This window comes from Numenius arquata, chromosome 1, assembly GCF_964106895.1.
Source record: "Numenius arquata chromosome 1, bNumArq3.hap1.1, whole genome shotgun sequence".
Classification (NCBI taxonomy): Eukaryota; Metazoa; Chordata; class Aves; order Charadriiformes; family Scolopacidae; genus Numenius; species Numenius arquata.
The window spans coordinates 12,888,889-12,916,528 of NC_133576.1; the positions used below are offsets into that span (position 1 = coordinate 12,888,889).

The 27,640-nt window shown below is 46.1% G+C and overlaps 1 protein-coding gene across 1 annotated transcript; it reads right to left on the reverse strand.

The window, feature by feature from the left end:
* Positions 1-965: 965 nt before the first annotated feature.
* ATP1A1 (ATPase Na+/K+ transporting subunit alpha 1) lies at positions 966-27,640 on the reverse strand. Its single transcript, XM_074167526.1, has 23 exons — positions 27,388-27,640; positions 20,882-20,989; positions 19,681-19,740; positions 18,459-18,662; positions 17,988-18,101; positions 17,279-17,413; positions 16,971-17,088; positions 15,216-15,484; positions 13,993-14,191; positions 12,398-12,507; positions 10,866-11,000; positions 10,142-10,334; positions 9,477-9,652; positions 8,813-8,949; positions 6,802-6,952; positions 6,071-6,239; positions 5,314-5,468; positions 4,837-4,960; positions 3,918-4,063; positions 3,669-3,799; positions 2,979-3,080; positions 1,759-1,850; positions 966-1,305 (listed from the first exon to the last, which is right to left on the reverse strand). Exons 1-23 carry the CDS (start codon positions 27,397-27,399, stop codon positions 1,277-1,279), a joined length of 3,069 nt encoding a protein of 1,022 aa, XP_074023627.1. The 5' UTR covers positions 27,400-27,640; the 3' UTR covers positions 966-1,276.

Sequence of the window (27,640 nt, forward strand, 5' to 3'; positions counted from 1 at the left end):
GTTTATATCATTCAGTACATGAGAGAAGTGACCTGCTTTTAAAATAAAAAGGAATGAGGAAAGAAGGGACAGCAGCATGCAATTTTAACTGCAGATCCTTTCTGTGCTGTGGTTTGGAGGGATCCTTTGCGGAGGTAGACACATACCCAAGAGAGGGACAGTCCAGCAGTTCAGGAAGAGGACCATGGGCCTGAAGCATCTCCAGGTGGCTTCAGCACAACAGCACCAGGAATATGGAGTTAGGACTTCATGGCGACTGTCCACATGCAGGCGGCCAGCTCTCCCACCAAGTTCTCGGAAGTGAGCCATACAGGCATTAAAGAATAGATCAAAACATACAGAAGGAAACAGCATGGCTGATTTCAGGCCACAGAGCCAACTTGGAGTCTAGACAACAGCGATACCTTCCTCAAAACCAAAATATTCAGAACCCTGTACCCATGATCAGCCTCTGCTCTCACTCCACAGCAGGCAAGAGACACTATGGGTATAGGGCAAGTGCCCCACTGGAACAGGTGTGTGCATGCAAAGAGGACACTAGGAAACACTACCCCTTGCTTGGCAAAGCAAGCAGGAAAATCAGTGTCACAGTTTTCAGAACGAGGGTGCTTGGATCCAAGTGCCATTCAGTGGAAGCCTGTTTTCATTGCGAGCCCAGCAAGTCAGTCACAATCCAGCCACCAGCTCTTCTCTCCACTCAACATTACCTTTACAGAAAGCAGCCAAGATGCACAGCTAGAAGCCAACAAAATTCCTGAGCTTGCAAGCAGTTTGTCACGTTAGGCACTGAGCTACAGAGGGCTTTTAAAAACTGCATATGCTGTTGTCGCCAGGTCAAGCAGCTCTGCTACAAAAATGGGAAGCCAGGGGCTAGCTCATGCTGTTACCATCACACCTTAAGCAGGGAGGGGAGGTTGCTCTGAACCAGGTTTCGCTTTGAGAAAAACATCCACCTAAGACCATGTGGGGGCATCCTCTTATAATCCATCTTTATTTGTAAAAATCCACATATAAAATCTTCGGCTTCCTCTTACAAAAACAAAAAGGCACATAAAACTACTCAGACTCTCATCCCCATGGACTGATGGTTGGCCATTCCCCCCACCCCAACCTCCCCCTTGCTTTCTCCTCCAGTCCATGTTTCTTCATGTTTCCTTCAGTTTCAGCTTACTCCTGCCCAGGCACAGTTCTGCACTTGCAAAGATGGAAGTACGCACACAGGGGAGATGGTGGAGAGGTGGCATGGGCTGTGCGTGGAATGTTTTACAGGCGCTTTTTAGTAGTAGGTCTCTTTTTCCACCCAACCTAAAGGAAAAAGAGGGAGAAAGCAGAGTTAATCTTAAAGCAGACCAAGTATGAGGTTCATTAGAGCTCCTTTTAGGCTCTGAAAACTTGCACTGTAGCATCTGAGCTAGTAAGCCACCCATCACAATGGAAAAATCTTGCCAAATTTTTGATGTGCTGCAGATTTCAGGCCCTGTTCCAGCTTTCTAAAACTACCCAACCACTAATCAGTCTCTTCCATCTACTTCAGTGCATTGGTACTTTCATATACTGTGGGAGAACACAGGGAGAGGGACAGAGAAAGTCCTTAATTTGGACTAACAGCACTATAAATCTTGAGGAAGGGAAAACACGAAATACATCCCCACATAGCGCTTGGCACTGGGGGTCCCTGAGCATTGTCAGAGCTTCCACAGAGCTCAGCAGCACGAAAAGGTGGGGAAGGAAACACACAGATTAGCAGCGTATTCTTACCACCAGGGTTGCGTCTGATAATGAGCTTTCTGACTTCATCATACAGGAATATGATGAGGGAGTATGGGAAAGCGCAGAACCACCACGTCGGCCTGTTTGGGAGAGGAGACAGTGAGAACACAGGCAGCAGTGATGCTCTGTGCCTAGCAAAGCTCTGACTTGATGGCACAGGAGAGTGCAGGAAGGCTGGCATGACCCAGCTTGCCAGTGTGCCAGCTCCCACAAGGCTGTGGTTCAGCTGAGAATCCTCCAAGCCAAGAATTACCACCAATCTTTCTGCTGCAATAGGTTGGATATTAATTCCAACACAAGGTGTGTCATAGCACCTTTGTTCATCTCTGTACCAGCACCTCCCTACCTATTAATCTAGCAATATTTCCTCTAAGTACACATAACCTTTGTGCCCACAGCCTTGCTTATTTGAACTGCACTGGTTTCCCTCGTGATTTACACGTGCTAACATCTAGCTGCTACAGGCACTGGGCAGATGCTAGCTTTCTTGTTAGGAAATGCTCACACTTCAGCACCAAACTCCAGACAACACTTCTAAATGAAGTGCAAGATGTACCAGGTTTTTTTTTTTGCCATGAAAAATTTCACAGCACTTAAAGCCAGAGGACTGTTAAAAGTCTGAGACTAAACCCTGCCATGAAATGTTGCAATGCTGTTGGGCAATGCCTAAGATGTTGGCACCCTCCCAACCGTTAGGAAAGTTACCATGCACTAACTGGTCAACCGCACCTACAAAGCATCTTCCAAAGAAATAGCACAAGTAGTAAAGTCTTTTGAAAGGTAGAAAAAGCACAAGATATCATCACCAGTTCTTTAGTGAAGAAGTCACCTGGCCTATGCTTTAGAGCAATTCAACTGGCTGTCTTTGGAGGTGCAGTCCCCTCTCCATAAAAATACTCCAGTCAAGTATGTTCAGGAGCAACCGCACTACAGCACACTGGTACAACTGAAGTTGTGTAGCTAATTTCCAGTGGGGCATTGAACTGCAGGCTCCCCGTAAGAATTTCCACAAGCAGTAAAGCAAAGCAAACCCCCTGTGTGCCACACTACAGCAAAGGATCATTTGCCCCCTTCTAGTCTGAGCTCTCCTAAGTTAAGACTAGAGGTTTCATGTTCCACAAGCCCACAATTACCTTTGTCCATCTCCCCACCCAAACGCTATTGTTCTGGGGTACAGCCTGCTGCACAAAAAGCATGATGCAACTTACTTGAGAGGGTACATCCTTAGAGCAACATCCATCCCAGGGCAGTAGGAGAGGAAGGCAGCCAGAGCAGTCTCCTCAAAGAGACCAAATATCAAGATCTTGTTCCTAGTAGAAACAGGAAAGCAGTCAGGGACAAAGTACTTTAACAGATGACATCCTAAAAAACACCTAGTTGCCACAGGTAGTGAATGGAAACAGACGTTTTGGTCTAGGCCAGAAGTCCATCAAGTAGGGACTATCATCGGCCTCCCAAGCCAATGGCAGAGCACAGAGCTGTCACGAGGGTCTTATGTCTCTAGACAAAGATAATCCAGTTCACAACTAAGTCAACCAGCAATTGCCTTCATCACAAATTCAGGAGGAGGCTAGGATTCATGCCACAAGATCTCCTGAGGTCAGCTGCTCTGCTGCTGCACAAGGCTGTGTGCTGCAATACACCACTGTCCTTTGAGGTGGGATAGCTCCCACAGTGCCAGCAAAAGTCAGCATTTCACTCTGTCTCAGCCTGACAACCGTAGCAGGTACCACAAGAGAGCGAGCACCCAGCCCCTCTTTTATCCACCACCAAGGCACCAGACTGTTCAAGACTTATGCCAAAATGCCCAGACACTGCTTGGACAAAGAATTAGAATGCCATGTGCTGGAGAATACACAGAGTCCAATTCTAAATCCTTCACAGACAGCCTGACTTACTTCATTCCCTGCTGGAAGACAGAGTTTCTTCGGGTCTTACAAATGATCAAATCTGCCCACTGCACAACCACAATGCTGACAAAGAAGGCTGTATGGCAAGTGAACTCCACTATTTTCCTCTGTTCGTAGGTCTAGAAAACACACAAAGCAGGGAACATCTATTCAGACATGCTTCCTTTGCTCTATGGTGCTCACATCAAGTTCAGCTGGCATTAGTATTCTGGCTTGAAGCTGCACCTCAAAACTTACCCATTGCTGCCCATAGCTGTCTTCCACATCATTAATCCATCGGTCATCCCACTGAACTCTAATTCCTAGCAAGCCAGAAGGCCAGAACCCATTCTCTGCCATGATTACAAAATAGGTGAAGAAACCTCCAAGGGCCTGGATCATACCTAAACAGGTAAGAAAGAACAACAAAACTGATGAAGCTACTGCGCAGTGCAATTATAACTGAGAGCAATTTGTAGAACACCCCAACCACCTAAAAAATTACTCCTTGTGAGTCTCAGTCTCCCAAGCAGCAACTATAGAAATAGTTCACACTGACATCAAACTCAGCTGCAACCTTTCTGCTGGGCAGCCTCTGCTCCCAACTCTGTACACAGTTACTTCTGTTCTGTGCTGTGATGGCATGGTACTCAAGGACACAAGATAAAACTCCCTTTGTACTCTCATTAAGCATTGCCCACCCTCAACCCTTGCAAAATACAGTCAAGAAGGTTCCCAAGGTCTGCTGCAATTAAGCATGAGCTCCCATCCTGTGAACTGGGCACATCTCTGTAGCTGCCTTTAATCAAGGCTCCTAATACTGTGCGTTTAAGGGTATGCTGGAGAGAATCCTTTACTTCTAATTAAACTAACAATGGGATCTATGTTCTTGCTGAACAAGTCTGAACCAGAGGAGAGCTGGTTGTCAGCCAGTTCCTTCACGGCGCTATGCAATTAAACAAAATTACTGTGAAAGCGATTCAATGGATCAAGCTGCACAAGCCACCGCTATATGCCATGGAAGCAGAATCATGGCACATTCTTAACAGCCCGAGGTTCTGGTTTAGACATCCCAAACCTCAACCCTACCAAAATAAGCAGAACAGTCACTGACTCAGTATGGTGTATACCCCTCCCCCAAGTTCAAACCAGTGACAGAGAAAACAGACCAGCTTACCAATCTGCCCATAGGCCATGCTGATCAGCCGTTCGTTCACCAGCTTGTCTGTTTTGGGATTTCTGGGCTGCCTCTTCATGATATCACTCTCTGCTTGCTCATATGCCAGGGAGATAGCAGGGACCTTTGGAGGTGGTAGGACCACTGTTAGAACCATTTCAATTTTCCATTGTATATAGCCTTCCCTGCCCCACATTTTCAGGCTGAGAAAGAACACTGCCCAAAAGCCCTAGCTGTAGTATTTGGGAAGAACCTTATCCCATCCCCAGGTTGTCCTTGCATGGAACCAAAGGATCCTCAGACAGAGAGTCACAAGACAGGGAGTGTGGATTAAGGGAGTATCAAATGGCCTCTTATTTTAAATCAGAACACTAAAGAAAACTGTATTCAAGCATTTTCCTTCCACCTGTCCTCTCTTCAGGATACCTAACAATACCCATATTTCTTCTTGAGACAAAAAAAAAAAAAGACATTCACCATGTCAGTGCCCAAGTCAATACAGAGGATGGTGACTGTTCCCAGTGGAAGGGGTATGTTCGCAATGATGAAGATCAGGAACGGTGTGATTTCAGGAATGTTACTAGTCAAGGTGTAAGCAATAGACTTCTTCAGGTTATCAAAGATCAGGCGCCCTGGGTCAACAAAGAACGAACAACATAACTCTCACTTATCAGCAGAAGGCCACCAAGTAGCTCATAGGCATCTTCAGTGATAACACTGAAAGGCAAAATGCTAGTGCAACAAATTGAAGAGTTCTCTTGGATGTAGGCGTGGGACTGTGCGCTCCATGCACAGCATCACCTACACAAAGTAGTATTTTTGGTTACAGCAATCAGGATTCACTGCATACAGCAGCAGGATATAGAGTTCTGGTTTCTGAAGATCAAGAGCCCCTGGAGCACCCCCTGGTTCTGCTTCTGTTTGAGAGCTATTGCTCCATCAGGGAGGAAACTGTGTCAGACTCAGCTGGCAAAGATGACTGTAGGGTCAGTGTTAGGCAAAAGGACAAAGTAGCTTTTGTTACTCAGCTGCTTCCTACTGTTACCCATCCCAAAGGGTTATGCTGGTCCCACGGAAAGAAAGGAGAAGGAAAGTGCCACCCTCCTTGAAAACACTTTTCAAGGAGACAAGCTGAAACAAAGGGCAGCCCTCCAGACATCTCTATTTCAGAGGCAATCAGTAACTAACACTGCTGAAGCAGTTATAAAACACCGCGCACCAGTTATAAACTCACCTTCTTCAACCCCAGTGACAATGGAGGCAAAGTTATCATCCAGCAGAATCATGTCAGCTGCCTGCTTGGAGACATCTGAGCCAGCAATACCCATAGCAACACCAATGTCAGCCTTCTTCAGCGCTGGGGAATCATTCACACCATCACCTGTGACTGCTACAATGGCACCCTAGTCAAAGAGAGGGATAGAAAAACTGAAATCATCATAGAAGATATTTTTGGCAGAAAAGCTTTCTCCCATCCTTCAGGACATGAAGCATAAAAAGCTATTTCACTTTACTGTATAGAGACCTCAGTTTGTCCTCTCCTCACCTCTTTCCCATTGATCAGGCTTATCAGAGAACCGTGCCACTCTCTCCAAATAGATGTTGGACATATAAACGTGTTGAATCCTCCTCTCCCAAGCATTTCCAGAGCATTTAGGAATTAAGGGTGTTAACAAACATCCTAAGATCAGAAGGCCTCAATACAAACTGAAGATGTTTTCCTGCAAGACCCTTATACTTGTGTCTCATAGAGCAGCCTGACAGCAGCTGAAGGCTCCTGGCAAATCTAGTCCGGCCCTTTACCTAAGGGCACTGAGAAGACTAAGCCCTACCACTTCAGAAGGCAACACTGATAGATATGAACTACCAATCTATATATACAGTAGCTTTTGTTATTCAGCATATATAGCATATATATGTTTGGGGACTTCTCCAATATGAAGTCCTTTGACTCCCTCTCTTTACCTGTCGCTGACAGCCTTCCACAATTATAAGCTTCTGCTGAGGAGATGTCCTGGCAAAGACAATTTCTGTATGATGCCTCAGGATGTCATCCAGCTGCTCACTAGTCATGTCCTTCAAATCCGAGCCATGAACAACACAAGCCTTAGCATCCCTGCAATCAAGAGACAATATCATAGTTTAACTTGTGAAGTAAAACAAGTTTTTCATTAGTTGCATTTGCCCCATAAAGCTATGGCTCCCTAGTGCTCTAGTGAAAGACCAGCTCCTACTGTAACTAAATACTAATCCAGGCTGCCTCTGCACAGAAATTTGATGATCCAAGCTTACAGGTAGATGGGAAACACAAAGAAAAAGACAGTAAGACAGCACCAAGCAACAGACAGAGAGCCTCATGAGCAGACTAATTATTTCTATGGCTTTTTAAAAAGCATCAAGGCAAAAACTAGTTGCTTCCACAGCTCTTGGCCTGTCTGCAAGAAAGGAACCCCTGGCTTAGCCAATTTAGCTTCCAACTCCATAAGAGATGCTGTGGTCTTCCACAGGTAATCCTTTTTGCAACAGACTGATGATCTACACATGGCTTTTCAGAGAGCACTCACACTATGCCAGTTCAGACATTTACACTCTTCAGCAAGAAAAGCATGCAATGTTATATTTAGACTGGTTTGGTCCCCTGCATGCTACAGCAAAATACCACCTCTCTAACCCAGCATACCATCCCTTATAGGTCTAGGAGACTATCCACGCAGCTCATGACATCACCCAGTTTAGACAGGGAAATTCCTTCCCCACCCTTACAGTCAGCTGCTGACCTGCTCAGTCACAAAGCCCAGTGATCCCCAGGCTGCATTGCTACTTTGTGAAGTTACCCTCAAAAAAAAAAAAATATAGAGAGAGAATAATCCAGCCACAATACTTGTCTTCCCCCTACAATTCATTCCACAGGGTGTCTCTATTCACAGTTCATAAGCTACATGGCTACTCTCCAGCCCAAACACAGGCTGGGTCAAACTAAGCAATGCAGACAGCCCAGCCATTCTGCAAACAGCCCATGTATGCCAAAGCACATTTTCTGAAGATGCCTCAGTTCTGCACTAGGACATAAAGGCAAACATTAAAGAGAAAGGAATTCCATTTTCACATTTATTCTGCTTGTAGCCACTGACTAGTGTCAACTGCTTTACCCAGCCCAAGTCCTACTCCCTTTGTCCATACGCAGTCCGACCCAGAAGAGAGTTTGAGAGCAAAAGGGGCAGAACTGAGCTTTGAGGGATCACGTTTATAGGTGATGTTTCAGCTCTTTTCTCTAAACAGCATAGAACAGTTAACAGTTTACTTTTGGTAGCCCATTCAGTCTGGATTGTGACTAACAAACTAAGTGTCTTCTTTTTACTAGAGTTCTCCCATGAACCTGTAAGTTATCTTACTAAATAACCTTGATTAAGTATACATTTGGAGGCAAAACTAGACCCAGCCTCCATTTAAAGAATCACAGGAGTACATGGTTTCAGGCTCTACAGTAGCATTGCTCAAAACAGCCCCTTCCCTCCCCCATATCACTTTAGACACTTTTTTCCTGCCCCCTACATCAGCCAGTACATGCTACTTGTGCAGTGACACGAACCAGGTGAGGCAAGTGTTCAGCTTGGGGGGTAAAATCTGACCTCCAAAGAGACTCCACCCAACCAGCCGTTTCTTTCCTCCAACTTGGGGACAAACCATCAGGACACACAGCTATGGGCCAGAGAAAGGACAGAAGAAACTGCTCGAGTTTTCTGTATAGGGCTTACTCCTAACTAGTTCCCATGCACAAGAGACATACGCATTCAAGAAAGCCTTGTACATTCCTCAGATAACTCATGATTAAGGAGCCACAACGTGCTGAGCTAAGGAGATGCCAAGCTTTTCACGTCTAAAGAGAGATATCTAGATGTCTAGAGATTATCCAAGGCAAGGAGGGGGCAAATGCTTAATTCTTTGAACAGTTTCAGCCTTCCCCACCAGTCAGTACCTAGGGTTGACCTGGCTGACAGGAATGTTGAGTCGAGCAGCAATATCTTCTACTGTTTCATTGCCCTCAGAGATGATGCCGACACCCTTGGCAATGGCTTTGGCTGTGATCGGATGGTCTCCAGTAACCATGATAACCTGAAATGCAAACAGACTACCGTGAAAGCCTTGCCTGTACTGCAGAGCAACACTGCCCAAGAGGCAGCGTCCCTTGAGACTGAAAAGGCCACGTGGCTTTTGTTCTACTAGGAAGCCCTAGCACACAGCAAACATGAGGTACAGGCAGTAACCTGTAACCAGTGTGCACGGGATTGTGGTGGATGGAAGACAAAAAATTGTTAATCCTGAGTCAACAGATCCAGTTCCGTTTCCAGCCTGTGCTCCACTCTTTCATCTCAGTCAGTACTGTGGGACATGCAGAACACACCTAAGACAAGTCACATGCTCAGGCACACACCACCAGTGCCCTTGCAGTTTGGAGTCTAACTCATTTTTCAGTCCATTAACATAGAAATGTTTGTATTTAACTCAGAAACGAAGCCTGAAGTAGTATTAGTTAAATCCTGATCAATACTTCATTCACATTACAGCAAACACAGAGTGAGGGAAGCCCTTTATAGTCATAAGGATAGAGCAAGGTGATTTTGAACCCAGGAATGAAGTACCTTGATCCCAGCACTTCTGCATTTGCCGACAGCATCTGGCACAGCAGCACGAGGAGGGTCAATCATAGACATCAGTCCTACAAAGCAGAGCTTCTCCACAGGAAAGTTCACCTCATCTGTATCAAACTGGAAGCCTTCAGGGAACTGATCATCAGGCAGAGCCAAGTGACAGAATCCTGTAACACATCAAACCCACATTTACTCTGTTCCTACATATCAGGAGGCAGAGAGAGCGAACGCTTATTGCTTCTGCAAACAGCCACACAAGAATAACATGGCAGCATCAGAGGTTTAGCCAGGGCTATTGAGGCAGGAGTCACACTCATATTCTGATAACTAATAGCTGTTGCTAGGTGCCCAGACACAGCTCAGTTCACATGCAGTGGAGCAAATCTAATACACCATGTGGCCCCATGGAGATTGAAGGTCCCAAATGCTTTGCTTCATTTTGATCTAGGCAACCCAGCTGCTGGGCAAGACCCTGCAGGTTGCTTTTTAAATTAAAGGCTAGAGACAGGACTGTTCCTACATGAATAGCTGAAGTGACCTTGACTCATTATGGTTACACTGCAGGAACAGAGTACAACCCTACACTCAATCTGTGGGGACTCTGCACAGAAGCATGAGTGACAAATTTTTTCCAATTTAAGGTTGCTTTTCCTTACCTAGCACTCTCTCCCCGAGGCCTCCCAACTCAAGGTAGGCATTCTGAAAAGCATCTTTCATTTCCTCATCCAGTGGTTGCTCTTTCCCATGAATAAGAATGGTGCTGCAGCGATCCAAGATCCTCTCTGGAGCTCCCTTCATCACCAGCAAGTAACGGGATTCTGATGTATTTGCATTTTTGTGGATAGACAGCTAGGGTGGAAGAAACAAAACCATTTTATAGACGTGTACTGTGAAAGTCACGAGTAATCACCATCACTCAAGTGTTTTGTGACTGCAATAGCTCAGGACAGTTTGATATTCTGCTCTAATTTTCATTTAACTTCAAAGAGGTTCACAAACTAAGGAATTACTAATATTAACATAAAACCAAACATGTCACAATGGCCTTTTTTGTATCCAAGTTCTACCTGCTGAGATCACTTCCCAACAGTTCAATTCTATTCCCAGATTTGAGTTCTTCCATTCTCTGTGCACTGGTGCTGCACAGGCAGGAAGCGTGCCTGATCTTTTCTCAGCAGCCGACACCTTCGTGTCAAGGCAACTCCAGAAGCTCTTACACAGTGTAACTAAGTACGGTCCTTTAACTTAAGTCTTGAGCAGTCTACAAGAAAGTAATGGCTAGATAAGATTTGGGTACCAAAACAAGTTTCAAGGCACATTGCAGGCAAATTTACATAAGTGTTTCACAGAGCAGCTCTCCTCAAGAGGGCACATGCTTACCTGGTATTTGTTAGTAGAGTTAAATGGTATTTCCACCACTTTGGGATACCTTTCTCTCATCTCCTTGACAGAGCCACAGCACAATTCAATGCATTTCAGAAGTGCAGACTCAGAAGCATCTCCTGCCACTGCTCTCTGAGGAAAGAGACAACTATCAAAGCATACATCCAGTAGACTCACCACAGAAGATACAACATTTAAAAACTCATCTCAGCCCAGTCCCAGCTTGTACATAACATGATATAAGAGCAAAGAATAAATAACTCTATTATCTAGTATTGACAAATACTGCATTTCAGGATGTCAGGCCACCTAGCCTGAGAGAGTAGCAGTCTTCTGGTGCCAAAGTCGAGAAGCCCTTTTAAAGGGCAGAGAAAGTCAGATAATCAGGTGGAGTCAGAGAAAGAGAGGCTGGAAGGTAAACTTTTGAGAACTGCTGTATGTTGCTTGCCACAAAGAACAACAAATGTGAGATGAAGACTGATGAAATGCACACAGAAACACTTGTATGTGATCTCTCACCCCAATATAAAATCAGTTTATCAAGCCTCTGGCAGAGAAGATTTAATTTGTCTGTGCCTCCTCCCCTGTAAGGTTAGCACTGGTAGATTGTAGATAGGGAGACTGTAGATAGCTCTGGAGATCTGCGCATGCTCAATGCCCTGCCTGAGTTTCCTTTGCTGCAATTTAAATCAAATATTTCTTGCCCTTCTGGTCATTTTGTTCATGAGAATTTTGTTTTCATTTTTGTACTGCTTTTTGGTATCTAAAGACCTTTCAAAACTCCTCCTTTCCAGATCTTCCTTAAATGGAAAGAACTCCAGCTCTTTATCTTAGTTCTAAAAAACATGACCTGAAGTTATAGTCAGAGGAGTGCTATGGAAAAAGAGTTTGTTCTATCATTTCTATTGCCATAGCAGCAGAATGACCTTGGGAAGAAGTTTACTTACTAAGCAACATGACTAATATTTGACAGATTATAAGCACTGTACAGTTAATTTCAGCCCTGGTTGGGGCACAGTTCAGAAGCAGAAATCTGAATTGATGTTATGCCGGCATTTGCACCAGTGCTGATCCAGGAAAAGCTTAAAAAGCCAAGACTTGCCAGCAAGAACAGACTGGCCAAAGACAGTCTCCCACAGCTGCTGCTCCCCCAGCTCTGGTGTCTACTGCTCCCAGAACCGGGTGTTTGTAGCTTTTAAGTGTACAAATGCCAGAGATAGCAATTCTTGGAACAGCCAGATATTGGGAAATGCCTAGGAAAGCCTTCTGATCTTTCCTAGCCCTGTCCGAAGTCTGTGACCTCCTAAACAGACTGTAGATGCTAGTGGATGGCAGGGAATCTGCTGTGGGAATGTATCTTCTCAGTCCCATCTCCTCTGCCCATAGCACCTCTCCTAGAAGAGTGCTAGAATGCAGAGAAGATTAAGAGTGACAGATGCCTCCACTTTGCAGTCGCAGGATGTAATCTTACTACCATGATGGGAGGGTGGTGGTGGGGAACAGGACAAACATTTCTTTTATGAACTCACCTTGAGAATAGGTACATTTTCCTGGCTGGCCTGAAACACAGCACGGTTGCAGAGACCTGCAACTCTGGACAAAGCTGTCCAAGTAGCTGAGCTCTTGTCAAAGGAAGCACCTGAAAGCAGAGGAAGAATGTCAGAGTCTCCCCACTCGCCCTCACAAAAAAAATAAAAATAATCACATACGCCCAAAATCCCACAGGCTTAACAGCAAGAAGCCTTTACCTCAGAAATGGGAAACACTTAGAGCCTGTTAGCACACTACATCTCTTTCATTCCTCCTCCCTTCTGAGATAGTTGATGAGCAGCACATTATCATAAGACCCAAGGGTGAAATAGCAACAGTGCAAGAAAACACCCCTGCTTTCAAGATTCCAGTAACAGCTGCATCCAGCAGCAGCAGAGGCAAGGCTGACAAAGCTAAGGAATTCCAGACAGGTAACTTTCCTTCAGAGGGGCTTGAGTAAGGGATGCTGGGTTCCACCTCCAGGTTGTCTCACTCTATCCATCACCCAAAAACTGGATGAAATAGCTCCCAAAGGAACAATGCTTAAATAAAGAGAGAGATACTGCTTCTCCCATGCTTGCTCTTAACCTGGTTTCAAGGGAGATGAATTGAGCAGACAGTTAACTGATAAGCTAATATATTTTCCATGAAGCGAAATCTTCGAGGCTTACCTCTACTGCAGCCAAGCCAACCATTGCCAGGCCAAAACCAAGTGCTTCCAAGTAACACTTTATTTATAGCTTGTTACTTTGCACTAGTGTTAGAGACCAAGAACAGTAAAGCACCTTTTTGAAGTGGTTCAGCCAAGCACAATGTTTTGGAGTGGTTGGGGACAATGAGCAGGGTGCAGCAGCACCACTGGGAAAAGTTTATGCTAATAACATGTTGCAAGAACAACATTTCACAAGGTAGATGACAGCTAGGAAACTCCTGTATTTAGTAGTACTAAACAGTTCTGGAGAAGTAAGTGCCTCTCTCAGTTGCACAGCACTCAGATTTCAGATTCTTATCAATATCTGGAAGAAACTTCCTGCTGAATTGTCTTACAGTCACTTCAGTCATTGCTACCACTCTGCAAACACACCCAGGATGTTCTGGGAAAACCCCTGTTCAAGGGTAGCCATCTAGTTCAACATGGGAAATTTCCGTCTATGTCCAGTCTCAAGTAATTTGTTATCAGGATCAACACCTCTGCTTTCCACACTTTCAGCAGACTTAAGATGGGGCAATTTCATCAGATACACTTTGGCAAAAATAATCAAGTATTCTGAGGTATGGAGCAGCAAATATTTCTACATATAGGACAGATGTAAGGGGCTGAACATTCAAGAGGCTTAAGTTCCAATAGAGCAATTTTGAGCAAAAAGAGTCTATATGGAATTTGCTGATTGAACAGAACTGTGCTACAGTGCAAAGCTTTCTATGTGTCACCCCAAGTCTTTTAATGCTCATTGTAGATCATATATTACAAGTGCTTGAACTGTGAACTTCACTTGGACTAGAGAGCTAGAAACTTTGTTTCTTAGAAGTACAGGAAGCCCCAGGAAAAGCCATTTTTTAATGGGATGCCTCAAGCGCAAAGAGATGGTCTTACCACTCTGGTTCTCCGTAGTATCAGCCTCATGAATCTGATTGTCAAACCACATGTGCGCAACCGTCATGCGATTCTGTGTCAGAGTGCCTGTTTTGTCAGAACAGATAGTGGATGTGGAGCCCAGGGTTTCCACAGCTTCCAGGTTCTTCACCAAGCAGTTCTTACGAGCCATACGCTTGGCTGTTAGTGTCAGACAGACCTGGAGACAAGGAAGATGACAGGTCAGACGCACTTGTGCCTTAATACCCTGCTACCCAACTCACTGTAGGCATGGAATGACAACCAGCTTCCATGCCCTGTAGCGATTCCCTAACTCCACGCTCACCCCGCCAGTGCAAAATAAACAGCTACATTTAGGCCCAGCTGCTAAATTTAAACTCCCCATTTTCCTCATCACAAAACCTCCAGAAAGGACTCACAAGGTTTCAGTCTCCCAGCTCTCAGTGCATTAGGAAGGAAATAACATGCCCCAGGTTAACATTTTTAAGTTGCAGTTCCCTAATCATAGGAACTCTCAAAATAGGTGAAAGCAGGCCACATATGAGAAAGCCCCAAATAACTCTGGTGACAGAGTTGCAACTTACTGGTGTAAGAAGTGACAAGCCCCAGCTACCCTTTCTCACCAGAGGCTCTTATCTGGTTGTAGCTCCCAACTGCTCATTCCCCAGCTCAGTTGCTGCTCTGCTCCTTAAGGCTGGATAGACACCTCTAGCCCTATCCACAACCACCCTCTACGCAGCTGAGCACACCTAGATACCCCCACCGTCTCTTTGGGAAACCAAAAACTTACAAGAATCTCTGACAGGCGCCAGATCAAAAGCTGAGACTGGAGTGAAGCTTGCTCTGCCAGCTATTCTGGGCTGGACGGGCTGGTGTGCATAAGGGCGTAGAAACCCCTGAACAGTTTTAACAGGAAGGCCTGTTCTTGCCACAGAAAAAGGCAAGACAAGTCCAGAACTTGCTCACTTCAATTCTACACTATCAAGTCTCTGAGAAGGTCTATCTTAGGAACCCATCTTCATTGGAAAAACCGCTGCAGAACTTGACAATGATTTGGGCAACTAGACTGACTACATTGAATTTATAAAATCTAGCCCTACATGCTCACCATGTAGAGTACCTTCCACTACTTTCGTGTTTACCTCTGCACACTGAGCATGAAGCACTCTACTTCCTTAAGTGTATATATGTAACTCAATTTTTTTTTTCCCAGCTTCACTCACCGTGACCGTTGCAAGCAGCCCCTCAGGGACATTGGCAACAATGATCCCGATGAGGAAGATTACAGCCTCCAGCCATGTGTACTCAAGGATGAGTGAAAGGATGAAGAAGCTGACACCCAGGAACACAGCCACTCCAGTGATGAGGTGGATGAAGTGCTCAATCTCCATGGCAATTGGAGTTTTCCCCCCTTCCAGTCCAGAAGCCAGACTGGCAATACGGCCCATCACAGTGCGATCCCCAGTGCTAATGACAATGCCGCGAGCAGTGCCTAGGAGAGAGACAGGTTTTAGAGAACAAAAACCTTTTCCCAAAACACACTAAATTAAGCTTGTTCAGCCTGTCTTAGAGTTTAGCAAGCTTTGCCCAAGATAATGCAGGTAGACATTCCAATGGCAAAGTCTCCTACTGCAGCTTTTTTACCTCTCTTAGCAGCATGAGAAATAAATTGGAGATATGCGCTGCGCAAGACTCCTGTGTGACTGGCCAAGCCATATGCCCTCTCCCTTCCACCCCAGCGAATCAAGTGCCAATTGCATAGGGAATTAGACAAAGTCATTCTCAAAAAGCAGCCAGCATCCTCTTCCCTATTTTAAGGGGAGGCCCGTTTTCTCTCCCCGAGGCCCTTGAGAAAGACCAAGAATATCCCTCAGTACTGCAGGGTTGGGTTTTTTGGGGGAAGAAAGAACAGAAGGCAGTTTGCTGCTCTGAATCTGTCAGCAGAGGAAATATAGGTCCTACACATAGGGACCAATAATCCCATGCACCAGTACAGGTCAGAGGCTGACCTGCTAGAAAGCAGCTCTGCAGAGAAGGACCTGGGTGTCCTGGTGGAGAACAAGTTGACCAGGAGGCAGCAACGTGTCCTTGTGGCCCAGGCGGCCAATGGTCTCCTGGGTACATTAAAAAGAGCGTGGCCAGCAGGTTGAGGGAGGTCATCGTTCCCCTCTACTCTGCCCCAGCGAGGCCACATCTGGAGTGCTGTGTCCAGTTCTGGGCTCCCCCGTTCAAGACAGACAGAGTCTAGCAAAGGGCTACAAAGATGATCAAGAGAATGGAGCACCTCTCTGATGAGGAAAGGCTGAAAGACCCCTGTCTGTTTAGCCTGGAGAAGAGAAGACTGACTGAAAGGGGGATCTCATCAATGCTTAACAGTATCTATAGGGCGGGTGTCAAGAGGATGGGGCCAGACTTTTCAGTGGTGCCCAGTGATAGGACAAGGGGCAATAGGTACAAACTGGAACACAGGAAATTCCATCTCAATGTAAGGAAAAACTTCTTTACTTTGAGGGTGCCAGAGCACTGGAACAGGCTGCCCAGAGAAGTTGTGGAATGTTCTTCGCTGGAGATATTCAATACCCACACGGATACATTCCTGTCTAACCTGCTCTAGGTGAACCTGTTTTGGCAAGAGGGTTGGACTAGATGATCACCAAAAGTCCCTTCCAACCCCTACCATTCTATGATTCTGTAATTAAGGCAGTCATGCTCAAAGACACACCACATAGCTACTCCTCTAGGAGGAGTAAGAAAGAATAAAAACAACCACCCAGTTAATGCTGTGGAGTCTTCTTTGCCCATTGTACAGTATTGCAGTTGGAATGGTCAAAGCCTTTGCTGGGAACTTCCAGCCTACTCCTGCATGGTAGTAGGCTACCAACTAGTAACACTAAACTCACACAGCACTTGTGTTGCTTACTTACCTATGGAGTTCAATCCCTAGCACCGTTAATACTTTAAGTAGGAGAATCACATACCTTCCACACAGTTGGTAGAAAAGAAGGCAATGTTCCTGGTCTCCAGGGGATTCTCATTGGAGAAGTCTGGAGACCTGGTCTGAGGCTCTGATTCACCAGTAAGTGAGGAGTTATCCACCTACGTGGAAGAGAGTACTTTGTCATACACAAGGAGGCAGATGCCATCAGCAATGAAAGCAGATAAAACACTAGGCACCCCCTTCTCTTCCACTCCACCACCCATTCACAGCAGAGAAGACACTCTTTGAAACCAGACTAATTCATTATCCTTCATAATGGAGTTTTCAGACAGCCTGTCACTGCTGTACCTTGCAACCATGTGCAGATATGATCCGAAGGTCAGCTGGAATTCTGTCTCCTCCTTTCACCTCCACTAGATCTCCAACTACAACACCTTCAGCATTTATGCTCATCTTCTCACCATTTCTGACTACAAGAGCTTGCTGAAAAACAGAAAAGAAACAACCTGTGTCAGAAGCACTCTTAAGGGGTTTAAGAGATCTGAGTATCTTAAAATAGTTGTGCTATGGTTCTACAACATTTCTACTCATACCAAAATGTTGATCTCTGATACATGTTATTTAAGAAAACCAGCCATTTTTGTTTACTTGATATTTAAGTTCCTTGTTGCCAAGGTAACAGTCAGATGGTTAGGTATGATACAGACCCTGACCGTTAAGGAATCTGAGTTTCAGTGCTTATCACATCAGTTAAACTCCCTAGACTATCAAGAAAAGTGTCCTATGAATGGTGGAACTCACAGGGTGAAAGGAACTGCCCTGGACTATTAACATAGTTACTTGCAACATTAAGAGGAAGGAGTCTCATAGATCCCCCAACATTAAGAGCTAGGAACCCACACTAACAGCTTGGCACAAGAGACACCTTGTCTGCTAAACACCAATACATACCATTCACAGCCAGGCCTTTTGCAATTGAAGCCCATGTTTAAAATAAGTTAGTAACCCTGAGCAAGCTACAGCTTGGCAGATCTCAAGGAAATGAGGTATTCCATACCTGAGGCACCAGGTTCTTGAAGGACTCCATGATCTTGGAACTTTTTGCTTCTTGGTAATAAGAGAAACAGCCAGTAATGATAACCACAGCTGCCAACACAACACCCAGGTACAGCTACAAGGAGCAGAGAAAGCAAATCAGATGATGATCTGCCTGAAAGGTTTCCAGTTGGTCTAGATAAATTGCTTGATATGTAAGTGCCCCATTAAAAAAGCATGGAGGTACTTGCAGACTCTGTACATTTTGTACACAAAGGCTGTCCGCAAGCTAGTGTTGTTAACACAACATGAAGGAAGTCGGCTGTTCATTTCATTACGTGGAAGCACTCCAAGATGTGTTAAAGCTCACCCACTGAATTTCCCGTGCTTATGGGAAAAGCTTCTGAGCTGATTGCTTAGAGGAAGTTAATTTGCTTTGAGCCAAACAGGCTGCTCAGCCTGCCTTTGAGGTAAAACAGACATTTTTACTTACATTATCATTGTTGGGCTCCTCCTCCATGGCACTTTGTATGCCATAAGCCAGAAAACATAGAACAGCACCAATCCACAATAGGAGCGAGAATCCTCCAAAGAGCTGCCGACAGAACTTGACCCATTCAGGAGTGGTGGGTGGGGGGGTGAGGGAATTTGGGCCATCACGAGCCAAAATCTCAGCTGCACGTGCAGAAGTCAAACCCTAGAAGAGAGGCTCCTGTTATAGACATTGTGGCAAGACTGACTGGGGAAGGTGGCTCTGAATTTGTTCATCTTTTGCTCGAAAAGGCAGGCAAAGTCCTGCCACAATAAGGAGATGCCAATAGGTATCAGATCTCCACAGATGCCAGGGCTCTGCAACACAAGTGAGGATTTGAAAGCTGAATGCCAAAAGAGGAGCTATAGGATGCTGGATCCTGCTTGAGGAGCCTGCAGGCCAAGGGGCTACAAACACCGAAGAAGGGCACCGAAGAAGGCTACAGCAGTAGACTTTGAGCTCTGAGGAACAGCCCAGTGCAATCCATCAGTGCAATCTATCAAATTGTGGAACAAGTGAAAGCTGGGGGCCATAAAGATCCTGACACATTGGATTGGCCTTCCAAGTTCAGCTCTCAGAAACCAAGGTCTTCGACAGAAACATGCAAGTCTCTGCTGTTACAGAGTAAGAGCAGACTTGTTGCTATATGCAATCATGCAAAAAACACATTAAACAAGAGCAAAGGTGCAAAACTACTGCAGTACTTCTGCAATGGACTTTGAGGCTAGGTAGGACATTTGCATATCTCTTACTATAAAAGGGTAAAATTTTAACTGCCACTAGCCATCATTAAGTCTCTAGGCATGTGCTATCTCACTAGACTACATCTGCAATATAACAAACATTTGCCTTTATTAAAAGCTCCTCAGGGGAAAAAAAATAAATCCAAAAATCAACTTGACCTTGAAACAATTCAGAGGCAGATAACAGTGACTTTGTTAGAAACTAAGTCACTAAATTATTGCAGCCAGGCTGTACAGTGGGAGGATGAAGAAAAGTATTTGTGTGCTCAACAATTCCCCCAAAGCCTGGGAAACTTAACTGGAGGAGGGGAGATTAAACAAAAAAGGAGAAAAAAAAAAAACCCACAGACCACCCAGATCTCCCTTTGTGAAGTGCTCTGAGCCAAGACTGTTCCTTTTCAGATCATGGCAAGGAGGGAGGGAAAACAAAGTCTACCTACCCGGCTCAAGTCTGTTCCATATTTGCGATGAAGTTCATCAAGGCTCAGCTTATGGTCATCCTGAAAGACAAGAAATTGTTGAGGGGGATTGGGGGGGGGGGGGGGGGGGGAGATCACAGTCCCTGAAGGCTGATCAACAAGAGCTCAGCAATTCCACCCCAGGTTTCCTATCTGTAGCAGTTCAGTGAGATAGCAATACTCTAGCTCATCCTCTCTGTGAAGAGAGTCTCAATCTCATTCCGCAACTCAAAGTGGTCTCATCTTTAACATTCTTGTGACTATTTGGGTACAACATAACAGCTTTTTAAACAAGCTCTGACTATACCTCAGTGCAGTCTTTACACTCCCAGTAGATTCTGTGAAGCCTCAGTGGGTTTGTTTTGCTTTTTTTTGTGAGGGTGAGGGAGAATGGGAAATGAAAGGAGTTGGAAAGGAAGGCAGGAATGTACAGAAGATTAACCCTGTTATTTTACACATTTTTAAGTAATGCTGCCAGCTTAAACAGTGTTTCTTCCCCCAAAGAGGGGAGGGAGCAGATGCTTTAAGTGAGCATTGCTGCTGAACACAAAAATCACATCTTCAAGCAAGCTTTAGTATTGCCTCTCCCTAACAGAGGGGGCCAAATCCATGAGAGCCCAGACTCAAATCCACAGCACAAAACCAAAACCTGTATCAAGATCAAAGAAAGCAGATCTAAGCTGGATGATATGCGTAGACACATGTATAACATCATCTAGCATTTACAAATGGGGATGAGAGACACCCCCCACAGCCTCAAACATGATTAGAAGGAATAATAATACTGAGGTCAGCCTGAGTAGACGCCAGCAGTCAAAGAAGCTGTACAGACTCAACTGGAATGAAAACAGCCTGAAATGCTGCTATCCAGACAGTGCTTGCCTGGGTGAGGAAATGCAGCTACACTGTGCTACAGGTAATGCAGGCAACCAGAGACTTGGGTTCTGCATCAAGTGCCTTTTGAAAAGTGATGTTTTCAGGGCTACTGCATGATTATCTTGATAACGAAACACTTGCAGCATGTCTGGCTTGGAAACAGAGGGGACCAGAAGGGAGACCAGCACCTTCAGTCACAGCATGCTGTCAGCACACCAGCTCTTTTCTCTTTTAATCATACAAAACACAGGGCTTTGGGGGCAGTAAATATTCTAAAAGCTGCTCTTTCCATGCCCTACACTCTTACCATTGAGACTTCCTTTTTAAGTTCATCCATGTCCCTCTCCTTCTTCCCCTTTTTCTTCTTTGCGCCATGCTCTGATGTAGCAGTGGGCTCATACTTGTCTCTTCCAGCCTGCAAGAGAAGCCACAGTACCATAAGAAATACAGTCAACTTCTACAGCAGTAGATATGAACTATGCACACGAGACTGCCAGGCAGACAAAATTCTTATGGTTTATTAAAGTTATACCACTTCAATTAAAAAAAACCACCAAGCTAGTGAGCAGACAAGTCTGCTCAACAGCATCCCTGATACACAGATTACAGCCAGACATTATGCAAGTCTAGGTAGGAGGAAAGCAAGCTACATGCTATTCAGTCTTGATGTGCGAGCCCTAGCTCAAGCTGAAAAGTGATGAAGAGCAGAAGAAACCAATTCCTGAGTGAATACGTATGCTCCCTTCAAGGCACTAACTCCTCCCCCCCTCAGTCTTCCACATCCTCTGGCAAGGAGTAGCCTATCAACTGAAGATAAATAAGAGGTGGTATCTCTAACTGGTTGAATCTGGGGGATAAGCTCCAACACTTTCATTCTCAGTTTGGCACTCTAGCTGGCTAGTTACGCAACAGAAATCTGCTTTCAATTTATGGCAGTTTGACCAGCAAGAATGGTATACAAAGCAGCAGTACACTTTCACAGATTCGATCTGTGCTCAGTCCTGCTTACACTTCACAGAACAGATGATACGCTTAAAGCCTCTTTATTCAGACGCATGTTCATTCACTTTCATTCTGATTAATTCTACATGAAATCATGATGAGATTTAGATCTTGTCATGATGGAGTAAACAAGCATCTAAGGACAAAGAAACCATGACATACCACATATAAACATCATTTGAAATACAAAAAAGAAGTACAGAAGAGTTACAGGCAGAAATAACCATGTACTGCAAGAAGTTCGGACACCCTGTAAGGTACCAAAACCAGACACCACTACAGCCTCACAGTGCAGTTCCTCCATTAGGTACTCCATACATTTCCAGACTCTCACAAGCCTCCAATAGCAGCTTTCCCCTCCCTTCCCTCCTGCATGGGACCTATTACATCCCTGCCAAGTTTTATGCAATGAGATTTTCACCCAATAAGATCCCCGAGAAGCATTTTGAGATGGAATAGCAGCTAGTGGCCCCAGAGTCAAACCGTTAACAAGATTAAGAAAAGGTTTCAAAGGCACTGCCTTTCTTGGTCTTTGCACAAGCACCTCAAATCACAAACTGAGTTCCTGAAAGTGATCTGGATACAGAAGCTACTGTTAGGATCCAAAAATTGTCCTGTTGAGCAGCAAGCACAGGAAATTTTTATTATTTACTCCAAACCAAAACCAAAAGTGAAACTCCACGAGGGAAAAAAAAAAAGGGAGAAAAATCATGACTTTTAGAAAAGAATCCATCAGTCACATCTAGACAAGGACTTTTATTGTTCCGAGAAAGTTCTGTGCACACCACTCTGCAGCAGCAGTCATACATTTCACATGCACAGAAGCCCTCTCTTGCCCTGTTCAGTAAAGGCAGGAAACAGTTTTTAGGAAGTGGAGCAGAGCCTGAGCTGTTTGCCTCCTCTCCCTGGACACCAAACCACAGACTATCAGCATTCCTGACATTCTCGTCCCTTCACCTAAACTCCCATTTCACTTCTTAAAAAAGCGAAAGCCTTTGCATTCCTGCATCACAAGAATTTGCCATGGGGCAATTCACAAAAAGTCACCATGAAGCATCTCTCTCCTTCAGTCTCCAAAGGTAACAACTTTGACTTCTGCTAGAACTCTAGCAGACAAGTCCAAACACGGTCCTGCACAAAACACATGCTTCCTGATAACTGCTTAAGACAAGAAATGATTTCTAATGAAGGTGAAGGAGCTGGTGTCTTGACTAGCAGACCACAACCTTCAGCTTCACTCCTTTCCTCCCAAAAAGCCTGGCAAGCTCTTGCAGGTGATGTAAAAACCTCACTGTTCTTTGAAACTTCTGTGAGAAGTACACTCGCTCAGCTTATCGCGGGCAGCAGTGAACAGCCCAAGAATATAAGCGTTTAGCTCTTTCAGCTGCAGAGATGACCTGCAAGTAGGCAAACATGAAAAGGCTCACTGCCCTTATTCAAGCATGATTTGCTTCAAAAAAAACAACAACCTGAACAAAAAATCTAGCAATCAGCTGTAGTCAGAACAAAAAGTGGATAGAGTTACTCATTTCTTTAAGCACCCAAGTGAGGAGCTCAGAGTTCCTCAGCTTAAAAGCAAAACAGGACAATACCTTCCCTTCTGTTGCTTTAGTACCACATCCCACCCTTACAGAAAAGGTAACCCAGTAGCACTGGTTTCAGGTTTTGCTATAGGTTGATTTCACAGACACTGAACTTCCTGCTCCATCACTTAAATCTGAACTTGAGACATAGATCAGAGTCAAAGTCATGCCCCTGTTCTGTGCCCTCAAGGCCATTGCCTCTCTTCTGGCAAGATGAGCCCAATCTTTTGAGCAAAGGCTCCTGCTGGCTGGGCTGCCAGGGGATGAGGGGCTCATCTCACCCCTCAGTGCTGTAGGATTTCCCTGCTTTCCCCTCCTTTTCCTGCCATACAATGAAAAGGCAGCCTACGGTACTCCAGATTCACATCTTATCGAAAATTAATCACATGGCCCAAACACAAAGGAAGGTCTGTTTCATCAGAAATGTCACCCCTGTTACTTGACTTTGCCTAGGAACTCTGACTCATCAAAACTGCCACAGAAAAAAAACAACACAGCCTTTTTTTTTTCCCCCCATGCAAGTTTTTTTTTTTTTCCATTGGCTTAAGCACAACATTTGTACACACCAGTGTAAGAAGTTTTATACAGCCCCCAGAAAACCCTATTGTCTTTCAGATACAGCTTATGCTTTTCCGCCTTGGATTAATTGAGCCATTCACAGCTGATGTTCTCAACACAAGCCATGATTGACCAGGAAACGGGAGGGGTGCAAATCAGCAGGCAAGCTCAGAAGTACCCTTATTCTAACATCACCTAATCCAAAAAGAAATATCAAGTAAGAGCCAAAATAAATTACGCAGTCTCTGGAGGCCTGATCTGTTCTGGTACTTATGTCATTATAACCAACTGTGCAGAGAAAACAGAAAAGTTACTGTCCTGCTGCCTCATGAGACAGTCTTCAGTAAATATATTAACCAGATGAGTCATGATAAGGACTATGCCTATTGGACTGGAAACACCACTCCATGACCCTACGTAATCTTAGCAAGGGATGCTAATGCCTTCCCTGGATCCTTCTTACTCCCTCCTAAGAGCTGTGTTCAATCTTGTATCTTTAATTGAAAGTCTAATCAGCTGCATCAATCAAACAGACTCAGCATCTAGGACAGTGCAGAGCAGTTTTTACTTAACAGCTAATAATTGCTCATTATGAGCAGACTGCTGCTTCCCAAATTATGGAAGGACAAGCTACCTAAACTTTGCAAGGGTTTTCATCAACAGGGTCAAAACAGGACCACCCACACACCTTGAGCCTTCTCTGGATACTAGGATAAGCATGTCCTACTCCTCATGGAGCTGCTTGAGGACCCAAGTGCAGAGCTGGCTTTCCAAACACCACTGCCGCACAGCCGAGCAACTCTTCCTGGTTTTTCAGTGCTTTGCCAACTATGGAGTGTCATCTCCCACGCCTCTTTACCTGGAACATTAGTGCACCTTTACCATCAATCCAGAAATCTCTAGTAGTTGTCAAACACATGAAGATCAGTGGGGGGCCAGACACAGTCCTCCCGTAGAGGAGCTGGTAACTTCAACTACTCCTTGAAAAAGCCCGGGTGAAGCATGGCTTTCTGCAGTTTTCAGCAGGTCAGGATCCCACTGAGTTATGGGATTGCAAACCACTGGTACAGACCACTTGCCAGAGACCCTTCATCCTGTCACTGCGCTTCGTGAAAACGTGCGATGGCTAGGCCCAGGGTTTTCTTTGGCAAAAGGAGAATCCTCTAGCCATAGTAATAAGAAGTGGGAATGAAAGAGATGGGGGAGGGAAAAGAGTAGTATATTAAGATTTCTTAATCGCACCAGATAAGGATTGCTCTGATTTGCATAATTTCCTCTCAATTGGTCCATTATGCAACAAGCCTTCCCAGTTTCTGACAGGAAAAAAGCCTTCATTGGGGTTCAGGCATTAGCCCTGACCTCCAGAAGCAACTCAAAGCACACAACTGGCAACTGTGCACTATGCTAGTGCTGCAAGGGGGACGGAGTGAACCACGCTGCTCTCCCCAGACAGTTTCCAGGCAGCTCTGAAGAGAAATGAAATCCTGTCTGCTTTCTTCCACTACGCACACCCCCTTGGATAATCTGCTTTTTGGGCTGAACAACATACTCGGGCAGCTCACGGCCCTCCCCTCGTCCTGTTACCATTTAAAGTAAAACAGACACTTGGCTTCTCCTCACAGCTGCAGAGACAAGGAACTTGTTCTCTCACACTTAACGCTCCTACTTTCTCTTCCATCCCATGCTTGCGTGGAAAAGAGGTTTCCTTTTGGGGCACCCTAACTCCAGGCAGGCACATGCTGTTTGGTGTTGCAACCACACACTGCCTTTTTCACAGCCTTGCTCTCTCGCATCCCCATTTTTTTCAGGGGGTCCCCAATAACCTCCATGCATTCTCACCGCTAAGGAAACAAATCTTGTGGCTTGCTACCAGAAAGCCTGAGGCAGCTGTACACTGTTGAATTACCTCGTGTCGGTGCTTCAGTTGCAAGCCAGTTGCTTTACTATCCATGCAACCTATGAAATCTGGAATACAAGCAAGACAGCTAACAGCCTTCCACATTAGAAAGTGTTTGCACGTCCCATTAGTCCAGCCAAGGCAGCCCCCGAAGCCTTTGGCACAGCAGTCATACATATACACACACAACTCCAAGGCTTCTTTGACAATTTAAAGCATCTAGAAGACTGCAACACCTTAAAACACCCCCTCAATGTTTTAGCTCTTTGATGACCTTTTACTGTGCATGCTGCCTGTTGCCCACCAGACTGCAAAACATCACGCTGGGCTGACACACATCAAAAATACTTCACTGAGGAAAAAACCCACAAAAAAAAAGTCCCCCAAACCCACCCCACGCACTCCTCAACCCACTTTTCCAAGTAACTGTCTGCTCAGCCATGTTCTCACAGGTCCCCAACTGTTCATGCAGTTATGTCAACATTGCCACCGCATGGATGAGGACAATGCAAAGTCAAGTCAATGTTTGAACAGGGCTAGGGAAGCACAGAACACCTGTAGGCAGGGACAATGCTACCACCTCAAGACCCCGCGCCGTCACACTCCCCTCAGTAAGCAGAGAGATTTGGGAATTTTCCAGGAATGAGTCTAAAAGAAGAGTAAATAAAAGTCTACCCTCCTCCAACTACACAAGATACACAGGGAAGTTATTTGAAAGGGAAAAAAAACCAAACATCCAAACAATAAACCCCTGAAACTGGTCCTTGCTTTTTCCAACATAAAATAAAACTGGAGCAACCCCAGAGGTGTTTTGTGCTCCACACGTGGGCATTTGACCACGCCACCCAACTTCAGAAAAAGTCTTCAGCCCTGTTTTCCAGAGCCTTCAGAGACACTTTTCTTTAAATTAAAAGATAGGATCTGAATTAAGGACCCCGCCTCCTTGTGGGCTGTGAGGTAGAAACAACGCTGGTTCAGGGCAAAATAACGCCGCAGGGCCTCCTGGCAGGCGTTTATCACCCCAGCGAAGAGGGCGGACATCACAGAGCGAGGGGGCGACCACCTCCCTCCCGACACCAACTCCCACCTCGCCTTCACCGCTACCAATAGGCAAATTAGCCTTAATAAGCCTTAATAATCCAAACAACCCTCCTTCCCCCCCACGGGCCCTCGTGTCTCAAGAAGTCTAAAGTACTCTTGGGAGACCGGGGAGCAGCCACGCTCCGCAGCTCAGCTCCAAAAGGGCATCAGATAACACCAGCCCCGGGGGCTGCGGGCCCCATACGGGCCCGGGGGTGTGCGGCGGGAGGAGGCCCCCCCCTTTCTGGGAGGGGGGGGGGGAACCCGGCCTCAAAGCCGGGGAAGGTTTGGGCCACCACCTCCTCCCGGGCTCACCGGCACAGGCCGCCCCCTCCCGCCCCGTCCCACCGCGGCCATGTCGGCGGCCGGCCACGCGTGGAGAGACAGCTCCGCCCGTGGCCCGTCTCCCGCCGCCCCAGCCCGTTACTTCCTCTCCCGGCGGCGGCCAGCGCACGTTGCTCGGGGGCAGGCGGCACCGGCGCCGCCCTCCAACGGCCGTTACCCGCCCGCCCCGGCCCCCTCACAACACGACGTGGCCGCCCCAGCCCGGCACCAGACAAAGCGGAGCCCCGCCTGCCCCAGGCGGAGAGGGAAAAGGGGGAACCGGCCACGCTCCGGCTCCTTGAATTTCCCACTCCCGGCCGCACGCCACCGCCTCGAGCCCATGCGCTCCGCCCCGGCCCCGGCGCTCACCCCCTTGCCCATGGTGCCGGGCGGCTGCGTGCGGGGTCAGGCGGCGGGGGGCGAGGAGCGGGGCTCAAGCGGCGCCACGTGTCCCGGGCCGACGGCAGGTGCGGAACAATGGCAGCGCCCCGGCCGCCGCTCTCTTTCCTCCTCCTTCCTCCTCGGTGGCTCCTCTCCTTCGCCTCGCCGCCGCCCCCCCGCCTCCTCCTCCTCTGCCCCCGTCCGGGTCCCTCTTCTCTGTCGCCGCAGCCGCCCGCAGCTC

Excerpts from the sequence above, each read along its gene's own strand:
- ATP1A1 (XM_074167526.1), bottom strand. Across the intron at positions 19,741-20,881 it reads TTAAAAAGGAAGTCTCAATG|GATGACCATAAGCTGAGCCT; the intron begins GTAAGAGTGTAG and ends CTTGTCTTTCAG. Across the intron at positions 18,663-19,680 it reads ATGGAACAGACTTGAGCCGG|GGTTTGACTTCTGCACGTGC; the intron begins GTAGGTAGACTT and ends CCTCTCTTCTAG.